Source organism: Pyrus communis, chromosome 9 (genome assembly GCF_041283825.1).
Source record: "Pyrus communis isolate YQ-2024b chromosome 9, ASM4128382v1, whole genome shotgun sequence".
Classification (NCBI taxonomy): domain Eukaryota; kingdom Viridiplantae; phylum Streptophyta; class Magnoliopsida; order Rosales; family Rosaceae; genus Pyrus; species Pyrus communis.
Genome location: NC_142573.1, coordinates 25152904 through 25175470, shown reverse-complemented (window position 1 = coordinate 25175470; position 22567 = coordinate 25152904). Strand labels below are relative to the sequence as shown.

The following is a 22567-nucleotide window of genomic DNA, read 5'->3' as shown; positions in this document are numbered from 1 at the left end:
ACCTAGCCAAACATGAGTAAAGTTTTATCCTAAAAGATTCAATGTAATTACAAATTGAACCATGTAATTGTAAGTGTAAATTATTTTGTCAAACACCTTGAAGTGGAATTTTCAACCTTCGTTTATAGTTCTTAAACTTTAGACGAAACTAGAAAAGCCGTCTGTTTTGAAACAGCAATCCGCAACAACTATGAATCATTTCCACAAAAAGATACACAAATTCTGGATCACAACACCTATCAAAGAATCATACTCAAAAGGTAGCATCAACAAAATCGCATTCTTTTACAACAAAAACACGATATAGAGACTGAAATCTTCAAAATCAGAGATAAAAACTTCAAAATCTAAATAACTACAAACTTATAATCATAAATAAGATTTGAGCTTGCAGAAAACGTGAAGAGTGATTGAGAAATTGGAGCATTAAATTTACTATTTTTCCTTTCCTTCCCTTCCCTCACTGCATAAACAGTAAAAGTAGCTCTAGTTTTTCATTTTTTTTCACACCATTCTTCATGCCAAGCCAAAATCAATAACTAAATTTATAACATGCATGTTAATAATACCATGAAAATTTCCACTTCATTATACATTGCATATTATTTTTCTTAGTTTATATATGAATTTGACATTATCTCTTCAAAAACCACCAACCAAAATCACTTCTCAAAGAAATTATAAATAGAAGAGAGTGGGTGTGTTAGAAATCATCAATAAAACTGATAAGGTATGCTTATCAAATAATGCGGACACAAGAGCTTATGCTGAAATATTGTAACATGAACATGCTGGGTGTATAAATCTACATTCAACTATAGCCTCACACCTACAATAGTATAGCCATACACGTGAAGTTGGTCCTGGCCCTGGATAGTCCTATAGGCACCATGTAAGCATGATGAGCGGATAAATTATATGAAAACATGCATGGATAATCTCTCATATAACACGTGTCGCAAAACATAATATCACATTACCAAAAGTAATGCACAGTTGTATAACATTCCAAAGAAAGGTTCTCAAATCTCATAAATCACAACATCAACATCTCAAAAAACATTTGCATAAGCTAAGTAAAAGCAAAGCATGATATAAAAGCAACACATAAAACCAATTTCAAATATAGTTTAAAAGAAAAAGCCCACTCACACACAACCTGTAACAATCCGTCCTTAATTTTACGATTTTATTAAATTTAAAAGAGTGAATTGATGAAAATGCCCTTAAAAGCAAGAACGTTGACTTTTATTGTCCGTCATTTCGTGATGTATTTGAATTATTATTTTACCGTATTCTCAAAGTACTCGACTGTATGAACGCGTAGGCGCAAGCGGAATCGAATTAGGAGTTACGACGAAGATTTTACGGATTTACGAATCCGAAAGATTATTTTTTTTAAGAAATTACTATTTTAATTATTTTATATTATTTATATATTATTATATTATTATATAATGTTTTCTAAATTATTTTATATTATTTATATTGTTTTAATATTTTTTGAGTGAATATTTAATATTTTAATAACTTATTTTGGCGTAGGGCCCACTTAGCACAAACCCTCCACTTTCTTCTTGCCACATGGCAATTCCTCCTCCATAATCTTGGACTTTCTCTCTCTCATTCTCCAAGCTCTCATTTCTCTCGCTCTCTCATCTGTCCTCCCTCTGCTATACCGAGACCACCATCACCACCTTCACTGGAATGACGAGTTCTACCACCACAACCTCACAATCTCCATGAATTTTACGAAACGAGAAAAGCCCCAGACTCCCTCACGTCTCTTTTCTCTCTCTGCAAACACAACGTAACTACCAACCTCCTCTCTGGCAAGTTCTACTTTGAAATCAACGAAATCAAGGTAAACTCCAATTGAATTGGATTTATTCCAGTCTCTTGTTACTTTTCCTAACTATCTGGGTTGTTTTCGAACTAAAAATCGACGAATTTAACCTTGCCCTTCAATTCTCAGATTTTTCGGCTGACCTGAAGCCTTTACAGGCTTTTCCCGATCAACTCCAACCACAGCTCAACCCCACTTAGGAAGATTCTTGTTCCTTATGCTCTAAGCTTCATTTTTCCTTTTGAATCATAGAGAATGGTTGAGTTTTGAACTTGTGGTTGGTGTTTGAAGTTTTCTGGCCTCCCTCCACAAAATTTGGTCTTCTTCTTCGTTGGGTCCAGCGACCCGCGAGCCCAAAAAAAAAAAAAAGAAAAAAAAAGGGTCTAAGCCCAAATTCGGCCCAAAAACCTGATCCATGGGCCTTCCCAAGGCTTTGGTCTATTAATCTGATCCAGCCCATTCCAAAATGGATCCTTAAATATTCCTCGAATATTTCCTAGAATATTCCTTGTGTTGGCTTTTTCTAAAATTTTATCGAAAACCCTCCTAGGCTAATTTTGACGTCTTGAGTCCATTTTTGGCATCCATTCAGTGAAATTCCAAAGTTTTAACATAGTTGACCACCAGGGCGTCTTGGTTGACTTTTTAGAGTTGATTGTTGACTTTTCGTTGACTTTTTACAAAAATTGCCCATTACCATTCTTAGCGTATTTCGACGCGCTGATTTCGAATCCACCATTCATTTCTCCAAATTCAAACATTTTAATTGAGTTTTACTAATGGGTCTCTATTATGCTTAGGTACAATTAACATCAGTGATTCGTATTTACTCGTTCGAATGGCTGCGACCCCGTAAGTATGTGTGAGTGGGTCTTTTCTTTTATATAGTGTGTGTGTGTGTATATATATATATTTGATAGTTTCCGCATTTATATTTATTAATGAATTTTCTACGTGATTGCCATAATTAAATTAACGATTATAAGGAAATGTCGTATTGTTGGAGAATTATGAATAATCTTATGGGATGCACATGTATGCATATTATTACGGGATGCCTTAATTATATTTATGGCCGTGAATAGTATTATGTCGACGTGAATTATTGATTAGGACTCGTATGTGATGCGCTCATCACTAGTCTTCACTTGATTGTACTACTAGATTACACATAGTCTTGTTCATGCTAGAATATCTCTGCATGAACTCGTGTGTCAGCATATGTCAATGAGCACCCGATATGATATATCGTTTGTGCGAGATGTGATGATTATCAGATGTTATGTGCTTACTTAGGAGATATTGTGAAATATTGCATGTTCGAGATATTACGATTTACAATAAGTATTTCCATACTATATGTAGTATGTATATTTTGGAAACTATACTTATTTTACGGTGAGGTGTTATTATGTTTTCGAAAAGGTTTTTACAAAACTATTTTTTTAGGCCAACTCACCTTTGTTTTTCACCCTTCCAGGTTTTAGTAGCTGAGCTTTCGTATTGACGAGGATTCTTGGCAATCTTGGTATTGGAGATTACCTTCGATGATATAATTCTCATCCTACCTCTACTGTACTTCACTTATGCTCAGGCATCACGTGTGGAATGAGTTCATTCCTACTCACTAGTGCACTCTTACATTTAGGCACTTTTAGGTTTAAATTTATTCACACTTTCCACATCGTTGCACTTTATGGCTTCGTCACCTTGCTGATGTTGGCCAACACAGCTCGATTCGGAGCCCAGTTGGACATTCTAGATCGGGGTGTGTCAGTTTGTCTTGCACACTCTTTGTAATTCTAGATGTGGCCTTCAGATGCCTACATGGGCTAGGATGCGTTGCCACGAGCTGGTATCAATGATGGTTGCTAACGGTGGAATATTTCGTCGTCGTTGAAGGATACAGTTGAATATTATGTCGCCGTTGAAATATAGAATTGAAATATTCTATTGACATTGGAATATTTCATTGGCATCTAATGAGAATTTGAAAGGAATATACTTTTGAAATATTTGAGGTTCAACTGCTTGAACTGGGCTTGGACTGGGTTTGAATTGGTCTACCACTATAACTTGACAGAATATGGGGAATTGGTTGGAAAACGTCAAGTCTTCGCCGTGCTACCATCGTTGCTTCAATGTCTGATCCAAGGTTTGGGTTTTGCTCCACTTCAACGAACACATTAGTACAAGTCTAGATGATCGATTCCTTGCTGTTTAGCCGGAATCCCCTCCGTCTTCTCACATATTCTAGGTTTTCTCGCTGGAGAACCTAGAGACTTTTCCTCTTCGAATCTGCGCCATTTCTCAACCATTTCACACATGCAATATATGAAAATTGATAAATTCAACGCATATCTAACAGTAGTGACATCGGGGCTTACTTTCACTAGAATGGCAGAAAAATTATTGGGAAAGTTCCTCAATGTTGGAGTTCTTTAAATCGGTATATTGGGTTTGAATTTCAAGGAACAACAACCAGGGTATGGTTCGTGGCGAAAAGTGGTCAGGATGGTGATGGTTGGGTGGCTCGGTTCGTCGGAGAACTATGGCTTCGCTACCGATGTTTTTGAGGTTGTCGGGGAAGGATGAGATAGATGAGGAAAAAGAGAGAAATGAGGGAAATGAGAGAATCAGAGTGAGAGAAAGCATGTGGGAAGAAAAGAAAAAGGGAGTGAACCCCTCTGGACCCGAATGCAAACATAAATAAAATAAGCTAAAGGAAAATATCCAGAATATAATAATATTATTAAAACGCCTTTGAACTATAAGAATCTTCGTTTTAACTCTAAATTTCATTTTGCTTGCGCTCATGCATTTGTATCATCGAGACTACAATAATATACTAAGGTGATAGCTTAAACGTGTCACAAGATCAAAGGTCAACAGAAGTCAACACTTACCCATCTTGGGGCATTTTGGTCATCTTCAACCTTCAAGAATTAAAATACTGGAAAATCATAGACATGTCATAATAGTTTCTCTTTAGATTCGCTGATAGATTGTGTGAGAGAGTTGATTATTAAGTTTCAGCTTTGAGTGATATGACATAGCTGTCATTGCGTCAATTATCACTTCTTAGTCAATCCATTTTTTTCCTTCCTTTTAGGCTCTGCCCCCTTCTCGCTCCAAGTTAGTACTGCTAAATAGCCGTTTCAGTAGCCTTCACAAAAAAAACTCCCGCCATTTTGACAGTGCCTATCGCCCGTATCCATCAGATAACTATCTCGTTTCTATTTTGCTCTTTAAAATGACAAAAAATCAAATCCCACAAAATTCAAAACTCCCAAATTGAACCGAAAAATCAATTCCGTCTCCAAGAAAACCCTAAATTACAATAAATAAATATGAGAATTGTCATTGGCACTCTAAAAATCTAATTATTAACTCCCAACATTTTACATTTAGAAAGAAAAATACACTTGTGTAGAATTAGGTTTGTGTACTATCAATAATAAGTCGTATAAATTATACTAGCGTAAGCCGAAACAATTTTATTTTTTTTTTTGAAAAATATATGGGAGAGAGAAAATTGGAGAGAAATGTGAAAGAGAGAGGCACCAGGGAGATATTTATGTTTTTATATATATATTTTTTTAAATTAGAGATATGTTATGATGATGTGGATAAGGGTGGGTTCAAAAAATCGAAAAGTGAAACAAAAGGGGATTGAACACCGAAAATTTGAAAAAAATTGAACCAAAAAGGAAAAAACCGAACCGAACCTTATTTGGTTTCAATTTTGGACGTTTGGAAATGAACTGAACCGAATCCCTTTACACTTTATGAATTTATGCCCATGATGTTTCTTTGTGAAACTTTGTTGCCAAGTTTAAAACTAAGCCTATAGTTTTTTCAAGAAGCATACTTGGTTCAATTAGGGAGAATATTTCATTGGTTCTAGAGGAAAGTTTTGGAAGGCTTTGGAACTTGGAAGAGTTTTTCTATTTGTTTGCTTTTTGAATGGATACGGTGATCATTTTTCTTTGCAAATGAGGTTGTTGATAGAATAGATTGGTTTATATGATCTTGTATATGTATAACTACTTTTCCACTTTCGCACTGTCCCTATTTTTTTATTATTAGTTTACCAATACAAACCTCTTTTCTAAATTTCATATTAAAAAAGGATCAAGTTTTATAAAATAAAAATCCAAACTGTGCCGAAACCAAAGCGAACAATACCAAACCGAAAAAAATCAAAAGAAAATTAAACCGAACTGAATCAAAGTTTGGTTTCAATTTTGGTAAAAAAACGAACCCACATTTAGATATGAACTAGCAATGGTGCTCGCGCGATGCTGCGGGTTTTAAAACCATATTAAACATGCAGAGAGTTCTAAATACCTATGATATACAACACTATTTGCATTCATGTGGAAATCTATTTACAACGATATGTTCAACAACTAACATATATGTGCCTATATCGTAGTCATTGGTTTCTGGTGCGAAGTTCACGGATTTGCAGAACCAGAAGGAAAGAATTGCTGTACAAAGTTAAATCAATGGTATATACTACTACAACTATTAAAATTAAAACAAAATTCAAGTTTTTGTACTGAAATTTAATTGGGTTTATGCGATAATCGCTCAAACAAATAAAATTGATAAAATGAATTGATGATGTTACCTCAAATTGTCCAGAATTGCTAACGGAGGGGATGAGCTTTGCAATGTGAAGGGATACATCATTGTCATTGTTAATTAAGTATTTAGTAACTTCTATAGAAACTTCAATTACATCTTCATGTTCGACGTTGAAGGACTCCTTTTTGTGTTTAATCAGAAGCGTACAAACACATTGTTCTGAAATTACAAAACAGCAATAAAATGAAGATGTAATTGAAAGGGGTTAATTTGCAATACTAATTTTGATCAACGAAAAAAAAAATCTATCAAGAGACAGTAAAATAGTAAAACAACTTAATTTCTTTAAAAAAAATTGTGAAAAAATTTCATGAAATTTTGGTAAAGATGGAAAAGAAAGGGTTAAGACAATCAAGACTAATGAAAATTATGATATTGTTTTAACATTAACTCAGGTTGATCTTGATCACCAGCATTAATAAAACGAACGACTTCAACTTGCGCAAGCAAATGATTAAATTAGACGTAAGCCAAGTAACCATATCAAAAAAGCAATGATAATCAAACTAACCTCTTCTTTTCATATGAAGTAGAATCTGTTCTTTATTTTGCCTTTGTGAAGAATGCAACTTTCACCCTCTACACACAAAATGCATGCATTGAAAATGATCAGCAACAATATCAAAACTATACATATACGGTATTGTATATGTATCCTGGAATATATTGTATATGTATCATATACTATATTGTATATGAATTTGGACATAAGGTATAAAGATTTACTAACATAATTAAGCTTAAATTTATCAAAAGAAGTAATTACAAATTGAAATCAAACGATATTATAGTTGTTAAAAAAATCTGGCTAAATTTTACAAATAGCATTATAAATTGCTAATAAAAAATAACACTACTGAAAATACTCACTACTCAAATCTGCAATCCTATTAAAAACACATCACTAAAAATTAACTCCAAGGAAAGGGGGATTAGCAAATTATACCTTTTAAAGACTTGAAATTGTTTTATCTATATCTTGAGCTGGCCCCGCTAGATTTGAATCCTCAGTTGACTTAGAGGGAGGACAAACATGAAAATAAGTCATCTTGCAAGCAGAGACTAAATGCTTTTTTATCCTTTTGATCACCCAGGTTGTTATTCGACTCAAGAAATCCTGAAAGCAACCACGCAATTAAATTAAGACCACAATGCACTAAAAATATCCCAAACGATCCCAAATTTTGGAACTGCTTTAAACCAACCTACCTTGAAATTATAGCTGCTTGAGAAATCTTCTTCAACCTGAGAGAAGCAGAAGAAGAGTGCCACCCGTCCCTTTCCTTTCTTCGACGGTGGACACTCGTACAGAAGGGGTAAATCCGTGATTTTACTATACAATACATAAAAAAAAGTTGAGAATTGTTAGCAAATGAAAGGTAATTACGTCAATCAACTAACACTCTTGAGTCTAAATAAAATGGCAGCATGAGATCACAAAAGGTTTTGAAGCAAGGCACCATTTATTAAACTTCGAATCATATAAAAGAGAAACTTAACTCTCCTGAAAGATGAAACTATAGTATTGTCATCATTGACTTAATTAACTAAATAATCAGAAATGCTAAGTAGCGTGTCAAAGAACCATTTGAACGTTGAGCACACTTATTAGTAGCCTAGAGATGGTAAAGCAGGTTTCCATATGAAGCAAAAGAGAAGTTCAAAACTACTTAACCCGTCGTGAATAAAAGCCTACACACACTGAGGGAATAGCCAAAACTCTCAATACCATATGCATCCATTTATCAAAACGTTTTTTGTTTGTCCTAATAAGCAAGCCTCAAAGGAAAAAACTAAAATTATTTACCTTGAGCACAAAGGGCTTCGAAAGCTGCTCACAAAAGCCCGAAGAAATGTAGAGCAACATCTCCTGAAACAAAAAACAGAAGCAAATCATACACTCAGGCGACGAATCTAATGATATAAACAGAACACCCAAAATTAGATAAACAAAATTCATACGCAAATTCCATCTGAATATCGAAAGTTGTCAGTGAGATTCTATCACCTATGCAAATATCTCCATCATCATCACATTCAAATCAACTTTAGTTAATTGAATTAACTTTAATAATTGTAATAGGAAGTAATGATTATGTCCAACCTTCGGGACAACATTTGTAGGCTATATCTGCAAAAAAGTACTAAAAAAGTAGAAAAACTCACCAACGAACGCCAGACGTTAAAAAAAGGGACCCTGATAAAATCGAAAAACCAACAAAATTCGTATCAACAGAAGATAAGATAAGGTGTAATAATGAGGCTACGTACCTTATTATATACCTTGAGCACAAAGTGGTTCCAACGTTGCATACGAAAGCCCCAAAATTCCAACATGACCATCTTCTGAAACTGAAAATCAAATCAGATCAGATACCACACTCAGCATCCATGCGCATACACAAAACCCCCAAAAGTATAAACGCAAAATTTAAACACAAAACCCCCAAAATTATAAAATCAAAATATAATGTACTACCCCTTCTTTCCCGTTTTTCTCTCACCCTCTGCAAATCACCTACCTCCGTCTCTCCCTATACACTCCCTACCTCCCTCATTAAATCAAAACTCTCAAACCCAATTCAATGCCTCATTAGAACCCATACAGAATCTAATTAATTTTTTACCTAAACAAAGAATTCAATTTTTAATGTTTTAAAATTGAAGAAAACAAAACCCACAGCTTTGGGGAAAAAAAAAAAGAGCTCCCAGATGCAGGATTCAAAGAACTTACCAGAAAACATTAGCCTTTTTGGCTAAAAATCATCTTCAATCCAAATCAAAAGGCTGAAAAAGCTTAAACTGCTTCCGGTTTTTTTCAGCGAGCCAAGATTTGTCAGGGACAGAAAAACCTAAAAATATCCCAAACGATCCCAAATTTAGGAACTGCTTTAAACCAACCTATCGTGAAATTATAGCCGCTTGAGAAATCTTCTTCAAATCAGAACAGAAGAAGCAGAACAGACTGCCTTTCTTGAAAAATCCAAAATTTGAGTGTAATGAGAGAGTAAGTGAGGCGTGGGAGAGACTGAGAGAGCAATTAGTGGGGTGTAATGATGAGTCTGATGGATTGGTTGGGTGACGGAAACCAAAGGAGAATTCTAGAGATCCACCCGAGAGAAGTAGAAAGAGTGCCGCATGTCCCCTTCCTTTCCACGATGGCGGACACGCGTAGATAAGGGTTTAAAAAATTAAGAAAAGACCAAAAGAAAGACTCCAGAGGAACGGGTGAATAGAAAGGGCAATTTCGGAATTTAACTGTACAAAAAAGACAAAAAGTAGTGGCTGAAGACTAACTTGAGGGGCGTTTTGGTCCGCACACTGCCCTAGAACAGTAACCAGATGTTTGGGTTTTAGTATATATAAATGTGAGTATAAAAAAATATTTAATTTAATTTATGCGAATTACATTACTGTCCCTACTTTTATGCAGTCACATAAGACCAAATTGTCTTTTCATTACCGTACCGTAGTGTTCCGAAAGCAGTTTGCGATTCCGGTTGGGATTTCGATGAAGGTTCTGGAACCTAGGGTTTCAATCCGTCCGTACAAGGAACCCTACGCGAGTAGAGTAGTAGTTACAGTCGTCGTCTTCTTCCTCTGGGTTTCGTTGCAATGAGCGCCATTAACATCACGAACGTGACGGTGCTTGACAATCCGGCTCTGTTTCTCGCACCCTTCCAGTTTGAAATTTCTTACGAGTGCAACACTCCTCTCAAAGACGGTACCGTTTCCCCTCTCTCTCTCTTGCTTTTTTGTTTTTAATTGTGTGATTGAGTTTCAATTAGGGTTTTTTCGTGTTTGATTGAGAAATTGGTAGTACAATTGGAAATGGAAGTGTTAGATGTAATGTTGAATGGGTAGAGGATATCTTCCGAAAATCGGGTTTCCTTGGCTTGCACGGAAATGGGTGTTCAGGAGCTCATATACTATAGCTTGGATAATTATGTTTTATTGATATGATACACTGGCGGCATACGCCCAATTGATTGAGTTTATTGCTAGGGTTTTTGAGCCGGAAGTGAAACCCATGGACGATTTCTTGGTTGTTGAGTGTTTCTTCTTCTTTTCGTTTTTCAAAATGAACATTGTAGTATGCTAGAAGATTTCTGTAGCACTGCGAGAAGTAGAAAATAAGAAAATGTTGTCGCAGTGGATGCGGTGTGATGCTCAAAGAAGTCAACTGTGTTTTGTATGCATTCACGATTACCTGCTTCGCAAATATGTCGTGTATCTGCATTTCAAGAGAGCATATGTTCTAAATACACCGTTTTGTGTTTCCTTTATGAATTTAAAAGAAAAAAGATTGGTGGTATATTTTCTATCCATGACCATGTTGGATTTATCAGCTTAGCTAATAACAAGTGGGTGCATTATATATATCTGTATAGCTACTGTGGTCATTTGAGTTTCAATGTTTTGTTGTGCCCTTACCCCTGACCCCTCTCGAAACCTTTTCCCATCCCTCGTGTTCTTTGTGTCGTATGTGCAACTGGATCTATTTAGACTGTTAGCAATTTAATACAGCTAAAGGAGTTGAATGAATTTTGGAATAGAAATAAAATTTAGCAAACAATAGATGCATTGTTGAGGTGCTTCAGGTATGGAATATTGTTTAACGTTTCAGTCACATGACTGTAATTATAGTACTTGCCTGAGGTGCTACAACTGGTGATTGGTCATTGCATAGGTACTGCACAGGTCTATATAGATAGGTATCTCTGAAAGAGTGAAAAGGTAGCAGTATGTAAATTAGGAAAATTTGTAGAGCTGTAACTCTAAAAAATTTCTAATTTTGTAGTTTTGATTGACAGGAAATTATTTAACCACCGAGTTGCACCGGGTAGGCATATGGACTCATTGAGGACAACAGACTAGTAAATAGTTATGTATAGATTCTTGTTAAAATGTTTAATCTTCTAGTTCCATACCCTATCTCATTAAATAACTTTAAGAGTGTAAATAAGAGGACTTTTAGGGTCATCTGGTTTCCAGTTTCATGAGTCATCCCTGCTAACGGTGATGATTGTTTGCATGAAAATTGAATAGAATGGGGAGCTGAATTTCTGAGGTTTGCACAAGTAGCACCAAGTTGCACATGCTTTTCTAGTTCTGGGTGAACTCTAAAAGTGATGCCTTCTGAGGTTTGCACATGCTTTTCTAGTTTTGGGTGAACTCTAAAAGTGATGCCTTGTTTAATTGTTGAGTAATTTTCATGGCAACGCAGATTTGGAATGGAAGCTCATCTACGTGGGATCTGCTGAGGATGAGACTTATGACCAACTCCTGGAGAGTGTACTTGTTGGGCCTGTCAATGTCGGAAACTATCGTTTTGTACTACAGGTAAGCTTCCACTAGATCCTTCTACCGTATCCTTTTCACATCTGATCCACAAGGTGCATTTGAATTTGAATCACCTTCATTAATTTTGTTGATCATTTTGCAGGCAGATCCTCCTGACCCATCCAAGATTCGTGATGAAGACATCATTGGTGTGACAGTGCTTCTGTTGACCTGCTCTTATATTGGTCAGGAATTTATCCGAGTGGGCTACTACGTTAACAATGATTATGATGATGAGCAGCTGCGAGAAGAACCTCCTCCAAAGGTCTTGATTGATAGGGTTCAAAGAAACATTTTGTCTGACAAACCTAGGGTCACAAAGTTCCCCATCAATTTCCAGCCAGAGAATACTGAGAGTGGAGAACAACCCCCTCCACTTGATCAGCCCAATGAAGCGGATGGAAGCACAGAACAGCTTGTTTTGCCTGTAAATCCTTCAGAGGAGCAGAAACCTTAGGTATTGAATCACAGGCTTCCAGTTCCTTTTTGACTTTCGTTATCCTCTTTCTGGGAAAACTTTATGCATATTGTTTCACTGGTCGATTGCCAAAATTTTCGAAGGATACCAAATGCTTTGGCCCTACCTGGGAAGGGGTTTTGAAGTTTATAACTTCTACCCTGTAAATACAGTAACATTGGTTCATGAAGCTGTGCTGACTTGTGGTTGTTGGAAGTCTGTTTCATTCAGGTCATATTTTGTGCTGACTAGGATTATCAAATTTGTAGTAATAGGAGACAGATGTTCACTATTAGCCTGAAATCTCATTGAACCTTGTGTATGATCTTAACTTTTTGTACTAATCTCACTTGTGGAGTTTTTTCATTGTTTCAAGTTTGCTTAATCAAGGATCGTCGTAAATGGAAAATGCAATGGTTTGGTCTTTCACTTGTGTTATTGGCCCCGCTAGCCTGTATCAAGAATTTTAGGTGTAGCATGTTTTAGTTATTGGGGGTTATTGCATCGGCACCCTAACTGATTTAAGTCACTGAAGAGCCATGCTTACATTTTGGCTTGTGGATGGGCTACCATTCAACTAGATGTTTGTTAAACAGTTGTGTATGATTTTTGTTGTGGCTTTTATTACACTTCTTCCATCTCTTCCGAGTCTCAGGGTTTTAAGGGGCAATTTTCAACCCTTAAAGTTGAATGCGAGTCTCTGTGAAATGGTCAGAAAGCATGCACGACTGTTCCTAGCATAACTCGTATAATTTGTCGAAAATTATTGGATTCGCATCAGTCGGTATGTATATGCAATACATTATGCTTGTAGAGTAAATCTTACGAATGCAAGACCTGATCATTCTCATTCATCTGATAACAAGCTTAGAAGTGGCTGAAACTAAATAACAGAGCAAAGTATCATCAAGCAGTCAGTTTGGCCGCATCACTCGAAAGCGACGAAAATCTTAAGATAGCTTCCTTAATTCGGTACAAAATGGCAAAATCCCAACCAAAAACAACATTCGTAGCACTTTATCCACGCCTTCTCTTGGACGGGTTCCCTTTGGATTGCTTCCCACCGTATCTCGTCCTCTGCATATTAAACCATCCGTTATAAGAGACGTCACACTTTAAAGCTTAAATATATCCTAACATTGTGGTGATGTTTTTTTTACCTTCTTTTTCGACCCATTCTTGTCTTGTCTTTTACTTTTCTTTCTCGGCATACCCTGGAATAATTTAGCGGAGAAGGTTAGCTTCCTGCACGCCCACTCGACATATTTTCTGGTTTATTTTAGCAATGAGAGACGTACCTGTGAATTAGCTAGAATTTTAGCGTATAAAGCAGGGGTCTCTTCTTCATCAATTTTCCCATCAGCGTTCAGTATGGTCTTCAGCCTACCTTCGTCCAATAGTTTCTCAGACCGAGCATGTCTCTGCAATAATAACAACAATATAATTAGTCACTAGTAATTGTCTTGATAAGACCACATAAAACTGCTGGCGCTTCTTCAATTAAATGCGGGCTAGCAAACACAACAAAGCTGTATCAAGCAGTCTGGCGCTTCTTCATTTTGCATTACCAGTTTTGCATATCGGAAGTGATCTCATATCCGAGACAGTCAAAAGGAAGAAAGCGGATAGCATCATATTTTCTTAACCACAAAAGGAAACAGATAACCAATGCAATCCAATCGAGGTAAGAAATGGTAGCAAGTCGTATACAATGACAAACAATGGAGGTAGCAAATACCAACTGATGATTTAACTCTATAGAAAGATACGTAAGCCACACATCTTACCTTGGACTTCAGATGAGCCCTTAAACTCTTCTCATTCAAACAGACAATTCTAGGGCATAACCTGCATTTAAAAGCTGATTTGCATTTCACGATACAGTCTGGTAAATCTACTGGTATTGACTCCTCGTCTGGCATGATTTTAGATTCTTCCTCTGGTAATTTTGAACCACTTTTACCAAGCAACTGATCGACCATAAGAGCCGGTCTTTCATGTCCAGTTGAAGCATCATCATCTTCAGTTATTGGTAGACCTGACATGAAAAATGATGTCATGTATCTTGTCAAAACATAAGCGTAATCCTTCTGGTCAAACATTAAGATATAGAATGCACTCAAGCAAGCAAATCAATCAAGTTGTGAAAGTTATGATACAAATTTCCCTTTGTTTAACTGTCTAGGATAACAGTATCTTGCACGGTTCCATAATTCCACAAATGATAAGAGGTTGCAGTAGCAATTTCTCAAAACATCTCCACTTTCAATCCTCCAAAGACCATATACCATTGTGTCATCAAACCATTCTTCCGTTTCTAATGCTTCTTTGGACACTTGGTTGTAATTAGAATTACAATCTTGTATTTCATCCTAAAATCATTCAGAAATAGAAAGGTGTAACCTTTTATAGATAGCTTCCTGAAGGAAATATTTGTGTGAGTTAAGAAGTTCACCCGAACACTGTCCTGAAGTTCTACTTATGTGCAACATTATATGACCATACGATGCAAAAACCTTTTGTGAAAAGTTTTATAGCACCTGAGTGAAGGCAACAGTTGTGAGTGAAGAATTTCAACCCGTAGCTATCCTTAATTTTTAGTTACCTGCACTATTCTACGAAATTCAAACTTTGATGATCTATACTTAAGTCCACGTAAGCATCTATCTTGCAACCGAAAATGTCCCTTAACACGGTTCTGTTCTTTGCAAGGGGAGGATGTAGTAACATCTATTTTTTATGCAAAATGGCGTAACAAGATGCTGCGTGTTTCGTGATTGGAAGTTGAATTCTAATTTTCATATCAACTTTACGGCACTCCTAAGGATGAGAGTTACAACTTTTATGCAGAATAATACATCAAGTAAAACTGATAAGCCCGTATTTTCTCCTCATTTTCTCACTATTTCTTTCTCTTTCATTCAATTTTTCGGGAGGGAGTAGTGCTATGAAAGGAGGAAGACAAAAACTAACATGGGTGGGAAAGTTATGATAGACTCTACAATCCGAACTGTAGCGAAAACTTCTTGTTTCAATAGACAATGTATCTCGATAGAACAATCCATAACATCAATGCCAAAAAGAAAATTGAAAACTCAATATCCATGGAACAACTAAAACTTCACTGACAATAAAAAAACGCTTATATTCTTCCAAACAAGCCTTACCTGAGGAGTCAACAGGAAGTTCAGTCGCTGAGCTATCCTCACTTTGATATCCTGGAAACCAAAAAACCAGAAGAAAAATTGAATTTCAGCCAATATTAATCAATACCCACCTTTTCTTTTAATCAATTCAGAAAATAATTTAACAAAAAATCATATAAATTTTAAAAAATTATATAATTAAAGGGCAGGGAAGGAAGAGAAAACCAGAGGAGGTAGAGCAGGACTGAGCATCGTCCTTGAGTTCTTGGACTGCATCATATTGTTCTTCTTCTTCTTCTTCTTCATCCGAGTCGTCTGTGGCTTGTGGTTCCATTTCAGAATCCGACGAGGATGAAGATGAATTGGAGGGGCCATCTCTGTCGCCATGTTCTAGCTTGTAGAATCGCCGCTTTATCATTTTGCTAACTCAGAGAGAGAGAAAGAGAGGAGAGAGAGAGTGAGAGAATGACTGAATGAGTGAGGGCGGCGGCTGAGCGGGGGAGAAAGGGGAGGGAGGGATGGCTTAGCGGTATGAGAAAAAGGAGCTGCTTTGGTTAGTAAAGGGATCCTCTCCGAAACGCTTCTGCCAAACCCACCAAGTCAAGGAATCTGGACCTTTAAACTTTAATCCAACAGTTAAAGACAGGTTCTCTTAAAAAATTAGGATAAATCTCAGTTTTTTACCATCAAGTTTCGTGGTTTTCAACATTTGATAGATGAAGGCTTTCTCGTCTTAGAGTCATACTTAAAGTGTTAATTTTAGGACAGTCTCATACATCTGTTAGTCTGGCTATTAAGTCTCCCGTTAACTGATGACGTGGCGCCTATGTGGACAATGACTGGGTGCCACGTGTTATTAAGGGATTCACGTGGAAAATAAAAATTAAAAAAAAAATTTATTTAAAGAAAAAAAAAATAAAAAATAAAAAACCAAATCCCCTTCGTCTTCCCCAGAATCCCTATCCGTGCCCACCCAACCCTTCCCCTATCCCCCATCACCGGCAACCACTTCCCTCCCCATTGCGCCTCCCACCCAAGCCCACGCCCTCCTCCCATCCCCCATCACCCCTCTCAAAAATCCCATTGTCGCCACCCGAGCCCACTCCCTTCTCCCATCCCAAAAATCCCGTTGTCGCCTTCCTCTTCCCACTCCACCACCCCTGTGGTCCCATCCTATCCAGATCCCCTCTTAACTCCTCCATCGCTGCCTTCGACCTCTTGAACTCCCACATTAGAACCCTTGACCTTTTCCTGATCTGCCTGATCTCCATCGCAACCGTGTTGCAGCTTCGCCGTTAATACCATGAATGACTCATCCTCCGACCAGCAGAACACCAGCCCGTACAGTAGGATCATTAGCAGTAACGAACTCACGTTCCTCATTGCGTACAGGACTCCCCTGAACCCATTAAACACATTGAGCTTCGATTCGATGGGGACCCTTTCGTCAAATTTGAGTGATAGCAGTTGGATTCTCGTCTCCATCAGCCCCCTGTTTTGTTAAGTGGGAAGGGAAGTGGTTGCGGGTGATGGGAGGTGGAAGGGTGGGTGATGGGAGGTGGAAGGGTGGGCACGGGTGGGGATTCTGGGGAAGACGAATGGGATCTGGGGGGTTTTTTTTTTTTTCATTAAATAATTATTTTTTTTTTAATTTTTAATTTCCATGTGGACCCAAAATTAACACTTTAGGTATGACTCTGGGATGAAAAAAACTTTATGTACCAAAAGTTGAAAACTACGAAACTTGAGTGTAGTAAACTGAGATTTACCCTAAAAATTATAACAACCTTAACCGTTAGACCAAATTTTAAGAGCCCGAATTCCTTGACTTTGGTGGATTTGGTGAAATTACACTTTTACCATGTCAGCTTCATGATGTGGCATAGGAAGTTGCTTCCCATTTTTAATCACCTATAATAATATTCCTCTTCACTTGTAAGCGAGAGATCTTAGATTTGATTATCGTCAAAGGTAAATTTGATCCACATTATTACTAATAAGATGCTTAACCTACTCCCTCACTTCCTTAACGTGAATAATATCGTTTGTTCAAAATCACCTATGACAGAAACCGCAAAACCCAACTCTCCTTTTAGCCACCAACCTTTCTTCTTGCATGGGGTCAGTGGCAACCCATCTCCTTCTTTACTAATTCCTTTCTCCTTCTTCCCTAAACCCCATCTTCTTCCTTTTCTTTTCATTTGGCCCTTGATTTCTAGTAATTTTGCTATGAGCTTGTCTCGTTTCCTTGAGATTTGTCTCAATTTCTTTAAGCTTTATCTCAATTGTTGGCAATTCTTATCGCATATTTGACTTTCATGTCTTTTTTCAAACTGCCATAAGCTACTGCCCATCGAGTCCGGCTTTGGCTCCTCGAGTTCTTCCTCCATGGACTTCAATTGGAGGAGTGCTTCGAGTTTTGGTGGTTGCTAAAGTGTAATTCGCACTACTTGGCATGATTATAGGAGCGCTTTTAGCAAGGGTTGCTCGCCCACCTCCATATTTTTTTTTTTTTTTTTTTGGGTTCGTTGGTTCTTCCTCTTGGTGACGACTGCTTGACAATGATAGTGCATCTATTTTGCCGGAGTAGGCTGGTTCTCATTTCCATTTCTAGAGTTTTCGGCTTAGGCATTGTTATAGGATCACTTTTGAGATTTGTTTATTTGTTTTACTTTTTGTAATGACTGCACTTTTATCAAAATTGTATTCTAGAGGTCATAACTAAAAATGAGCAAAAATATTACTAGTAAATAAGCTATTTAATAAATTGTTTATCTTATGCCACTTAGTACTATGGTCTAGCGGTACAAGGTTTTAGATTCGATTCTCGTTAAAGGTGAATTTGAACCATTTTATTACTAGCATACTATGAGGTCAAGCTCACATCATTTTCTTTTAACGTAGATAATATCAGTCGTTAAAAAAAAAATATATTGTTTAGCCTTCCACCAAGGCATCGACAGACCCGCCCACCAAACCAGAAAAGCGACGGCGGCTGACTGTACTCATCATCCCTTATCAAATTTGATTTCTCCATCTACCCATCTCCTCATTCTCCACCACCTCCCCCATATAACACATTTCCCAACAATCTCTCAGGGCATAATCGTCCTCCAACTTCTGTGCCTATATATGTACCCACTCCACACACTCATTTCCCACCAAACCAGAAGAAGCACAGCAATCAGCTCCAATGGGTGACTCAACCACAACCGCACTCGATGGCAACCAGCTGATCGCCAAGGCCCTTGCCCGGTTCGGCGTCGACCGCATGTTCGGCGTCGTGGGAATTCCTGTTACCTCGCTCGCGAACCGTGCGGTCTCGCTCGGAGTCCGGTTCATTGCCTTCCACAACGAGCAGTCCGCGGGTTACGCCGCCTCCGCCTACGGGTATCTAACTGGTCGACCCGGGGTCCTTCTCACGGTCTCGGGTCCCGGATGCGTCCACGGGCTCGCCGGTCTTTCCAACGCCATGGCCAATGCTTGGCCCATGGTGATGATCTCTGGTTCGTGCGACCAGAAAGATTTCGGCCGCGGCGATTTCCAGGAGCTCGATCAGATCGCCGCCGTCGAACCCTTTTCCAAATTCTCCGCCAAAGCTAAATCAATTAAAGAAATCCCGGATTGCGTGTTTCAGGCTCTCGCTGAATCTGGTTCGGGTCGACCTGGAGGGTGCTATTTGGATTTTCCGTCGGATGTTCTGCACCAGACAATTTCTGAGGCGGAGGCTGAGAGCTTATTGGCCACCGCTGCCGAGAAATTCGGAGAGTCGGAGTCGGAGAAGGTTCTGAAAGTACAGAATTCGCAGATTGATGAAGCGGTTTCGCTGCTCCGGCACGCGGAGCGGCCGTTGATTGTGTTTGGGAAAGGAGCTGCATTTGCTCGAGCGGAGAATGAGTTGGGGAAACTAGTGGAGAGGACCGGAATCCCATTTTTGCCCACTCCAATGGGGAAGGGACTGTTGCCTGATACTCATGAGCTGGCGGCGACGGCGGCGAGGTCTCTGGCGATCGGGAAATGTGATGTGGCGCTTGTCGTCGGCGCCAGGCTTAACTGGCTTTTGCACTTTGGTGAGCCTCCCAAATGGTCTAAGGATGTGAAGTTCATTTTGGTTGATGTTAGTAAGGAAGAGATTGAGCTGCGAAAACCGCATTTGGGTTTGGTTGGAGATGCAAAATTGGTGTTGGAAAAGATCAATTTGGGGATCAAGGATGACCCTTTTTGTTTGGGGAAGTCTCATTCGTGGGTTGCAGCGATTTCGAGTAAGGTGAAGGACAATGTTTCAAAAATGGAGGCTCAGTTGGCTAAGGAAGTTGTGCCATTTAATTTCTTGACGCCAATGAAGATTATTAGAGATGCAATTGCAGGGTTAGGGAGCCCTGCTCCTATACTGGTTTCCGAGGGGGCTAACACCATGGATGTGGGTCGGTCTGTGTTGGTTCAGACCGAGCCAAGGACCAGGTTGGATGCAGGGACTTGGGGAACAATGGGGGTTGGTTTGGGTTACTGCATTGCGGCTGCGGTGGCTTCTCCTGACCGGCTTGTTGTTGCAGTGGAAGGGGATTCAGGTTTTGGGTTCAGTGCAATGGAAGTTGAGGTATGATCGCTTTCATGCTTGTTCTTACAAAATATGTGCTAATGGTTATTAATTGTGGCAAATTATCTGCTAGTGATATGCTTGATAGCTGTGACTGATTCCTTTAGCAAGGAGAACCTGTTTGTTTACATAATTAGTTTCATGAGAAAGCAGACACTGATTGTTGCTGAGATATTTTTTATCTCCCAGCGAATCTGTTTTGGATTTGAGTTGGTCAAAATCTCACTAATGGTTTAAAGACTTGGAGTGCTTTGATTTGTGTTCATCCGAGCTCTGATTTCTGGTTGTTGGTTTTGATGCGGTTTCCATTTAGTTCAAAAGATGTGGAAGAAAATTTGGTGGCCCATGTTAGTATAGGAATTAAAAGAATTTGGAAGCGAGATACTTTAATAAGTGGATATGTGTGCTGGAGTATCAACCTAGGTATTGTTTATTGGGTTCATGAAAGTAGTAGCACAAGTAATATTAAACATTGTAGTAACCTTTTCCTTTTGGTTTTTCCTTTTTGTTTTAAAAGACATAGTAGAGAAGAAAAGGTAGTTAGACACCTTAAATGGTCGTCTTACTTTTTGCAGTCGCATGGTTAGATATGATTAGCCTAAGTAGAGAGTGAGCAACTTATTTGACGGTGGGGTTGAAAAATGGACAGCTTAGGTTAGGGTAGAGCTTTAAGGAATGGGCAGGTTAAGTGCTGGCGGGGTTTAAGAACCGGGCTGGATTATACTTGGAGAGGTAGGAGCGGTTGGGCCTTGAGGGTGACTGTTGTGCAGTCTACACATTCTAGGTTCTAGAAGTTGGGGGTTTTTTGTCTCTATATTCTTATGTAAGGACTTTTTGTTCCAAAAGTTTGTGATCCCCTTGATCTCCACATCATGTCTTATGTTGGCTTTACTTTGTATTAGAGACTTATCTTTAACAAAGACAGCTTTATTTGAATGTTTTGGTCTTGACATCATGTCTGATGTTGGCTTTCCTCTGAAATCCTTTCTATTCACGATTTCCTTTGTAGATATCTATCGTTGTTTCTTGTTCTTTGAGCACACAGTCCTCAAGACATATAAACAAATAATAGACATTTGCTATATTTGTCTTAATTGTTCTAGGACTGATAAATGATGGTCAGTGGCTTCCTGAGGGCACTTCCCTCTCACTCTCTCTCTCTCTCTCTCTCTCTCTCTTTTAGCTAATGAAAGCCTCAGCAAGGTTAGCTTTTGGTGGAAGGGGGACAAGGTTCCATTTAAATCGGTGCTGTATTGAGAATTCATGCAACGATAAGTTTCTTACTACGTAGGATTTTCCATGTAAGGTCATCTTTTCCCATAGTTGGAGTAAGGTTTTGGCATCTTTTCTGGTGGGAGATGTCGTTTGTAGCTTCATTTTGGTCCAAACTTTGAAGAGGTTCCGGTGGTCTTCTGTATAATCGGGAAATAAAAAAAATAAAAAATAAATAAAAAAAAGGAAAGAAAAGGTAGTCAGAAGCTTAACCTGGACACATTGCCAGACTGTTGTTTGCCCTTATTACTGTACGCAGCTCTTGTTAAGGCTAGAGAGCTCGAAGCTGTTTTGTTATGAAGTTTGATTGCTCTTTCATGACTATCCTTTCCAGTTTCTTTTATGTAATCAAGATTCCCTTTGAAGTTTCCATTATATCATCTATGTTTCTTGGTCAATATGTCTTCACTGTTAAATTTTATCTTAGTGTGTGTCTGTCTGTGTTCTGGCGTGTGCGTGCGTGTTTCTGGCTGCACAAAGGACCATAGTTCATTGCTGTATGCTTATTTCTTGATTTCTGCAGACATTGGTTCGGTACCAGTTACCTGTTGTTGTGATAGTCTTTAACAATGGTGGTGTATATGGCGGTGATCGAAGAACCCCAGATGAAATTAGTGGGCCTTACAAAGATGACCCTGCTCCCACTTCCTTCGTCCCAAAAGCGGGTTATCACACTCTGATTGAAGCATTTGGAGGCAAAGGATATCTTGTTGGGACACCTGAAGAACTCAAGTCTGCCCTTTCAGAATCATTCTCCGCACGAAAACCTGCTGTTATAAATGTAATTATTGATCCTTATGCTGGTGCAGAAAGTGGGAGGCTTCAACACAAGAACTGAATTAGGCCTTAGCTGCGTTTTAGCATGCTCATTTTCTCCCGGTAAAGTTGCTCAATTTGCTCATTTTTACGAATTCCACTAATCTGAGAGTTTCGTCAGGCACGTATATCGAAGAGATTTTCAAATGAATGCCATTAAGTCAAGGAAGTGTTCATTTTTATTTTAGATATTGTGGTATACAAATGTTGGAAGAATGGTCGGAAAGTGGAGGAGCTTATGTTTGTTGATGATTGTGATGGTATATGAATACTTATTGTGCTTGTTTCAGTCTTCATCTGCAATCAGTCATTTATTTTGAAATTGTACAAGTTTTGTATTTCTCTATCTATTTCAACAGGAGGAATTTGGTAACGAAAAGCACTTCCAGATCACCGAAACCTCTTTTAATCCTGTTTCGCAGAAAAAAGCTATAAGC

General features: G+C 38.3%; 4 protein-coding genes across 12 annotated transcripts; 2 read left to right on the top strand and 2 right to left on the bottom strand.

Annotated features, from left to right (window-relative positions):
* Positions 1–6193: 6193 nt before the first annotated feature.
* Positions 6194–9836, bottom strand: LOC137725960 (uncharacterized). 9 transcript variants are annotated; one of them, XM_088700122.1, is made up of 9 exons: positions 9234–9822; positions 8783–8851; positions 8666–8696; positions 8462–8519; positions 8307–8369; positions 7709–7832; positions 7446–7616; positions 7011–7078; positions 6194–6658 (listed from the first exon to the last, which is right to left on the bottom strand). In XM_088700122.1, the coding sequence occupies exons 4-7, from the start codon at positions 8470–8472 to the stop codon at positions 7449–7451; spliced, it is 366 nt and encodes a 121-aa protein (XP_088556248.1). In that variant the 5' UTR covers positions 8473–8519; positions 8666–8696; positions 8783–8851; positions 9234–9822; the 3' UTR covers positions 6194–6658; positions 7011–7078; positions 7446–7448. The 9 variants fall into 9 exon arrangements, 4 of the variants coding, with proteins under 4 accessions (XP_088556248.1, XP_088556246.1, XP_088556247.1 ...); XR_015966684.1 differs by having other exon boundaries at positions 8462–8696; positions 8771–8851; positions 9234–9828; XR_015966685.1 differs by lacking the exon at positions 8462–8519 and having other exon boundaries at positions 8771–8851; positions 9234–9824.
* A 115-nt stretch (positions 9837–9951) lies between these two features.
* Positions 9952–12674, top strand: LOC137740113 (histone chaperone ASF1B). Its single transcript, XM_068479921.2, has 3 exons — positions 9952–10223; positions 11727–11842; positions 11946–12674. Exons 1-3 carry the CDS (start codon positions 10115–10117, stop codon positions 12297–12299), a joined length of 579 nt encoding a protein of 192 aa, XP_068336022.1. The 5' UTR covers positions 9952–10114; the 3' UTR covers positions 12300–12674.
* A 433-nt stretch (positions 12675–13107) lies between these two features.
* On the bottom strand, positions 13108–16042 carry LOC137740112 (uncharacterized). The gene is made up of 6 exons (XM_068479920.2): positions 15671–16042; positions 15467–15517; positions 14087–14337; positions 13598–13720; positions 13460–13513; positions 13108–13376 (listed from the first exon to the last, which is right to left on the bottom strand). Exons 1-6 carry the CDS (start codon positions 15861–15863, stop codon positions 13317–13319), a joined length of 732 nt encoding a protein of 243 aa, XP_068336021.2. The 5' UTR covers positions 15864–16042; the 3' UTR covers positions 13108–13316.
* A 1489-nt stretch (positions 16043–17531) lies between these two features.
* On the top strand, positions 17532–22452 carry LOC137739411 (2-hydroxyacyl-CoA lyase). The gene is made up of 2 exons (XM_068478978.2): positions 17532–20042; positions 21838–22452. Exons 1-2 carry the CDS (start codon positions 18639–18641, stop codon positions 22150–22152), a joined length of 1719 nt encoding a protein of 572 aa, XP_068335079.2. The 5' UTR covers positions 17532–18638; the 3' UTR covers positions 22153–22452.
* The last annotated feature ends 115 nt before the right edge of the window (positions 22453–22567 follow it).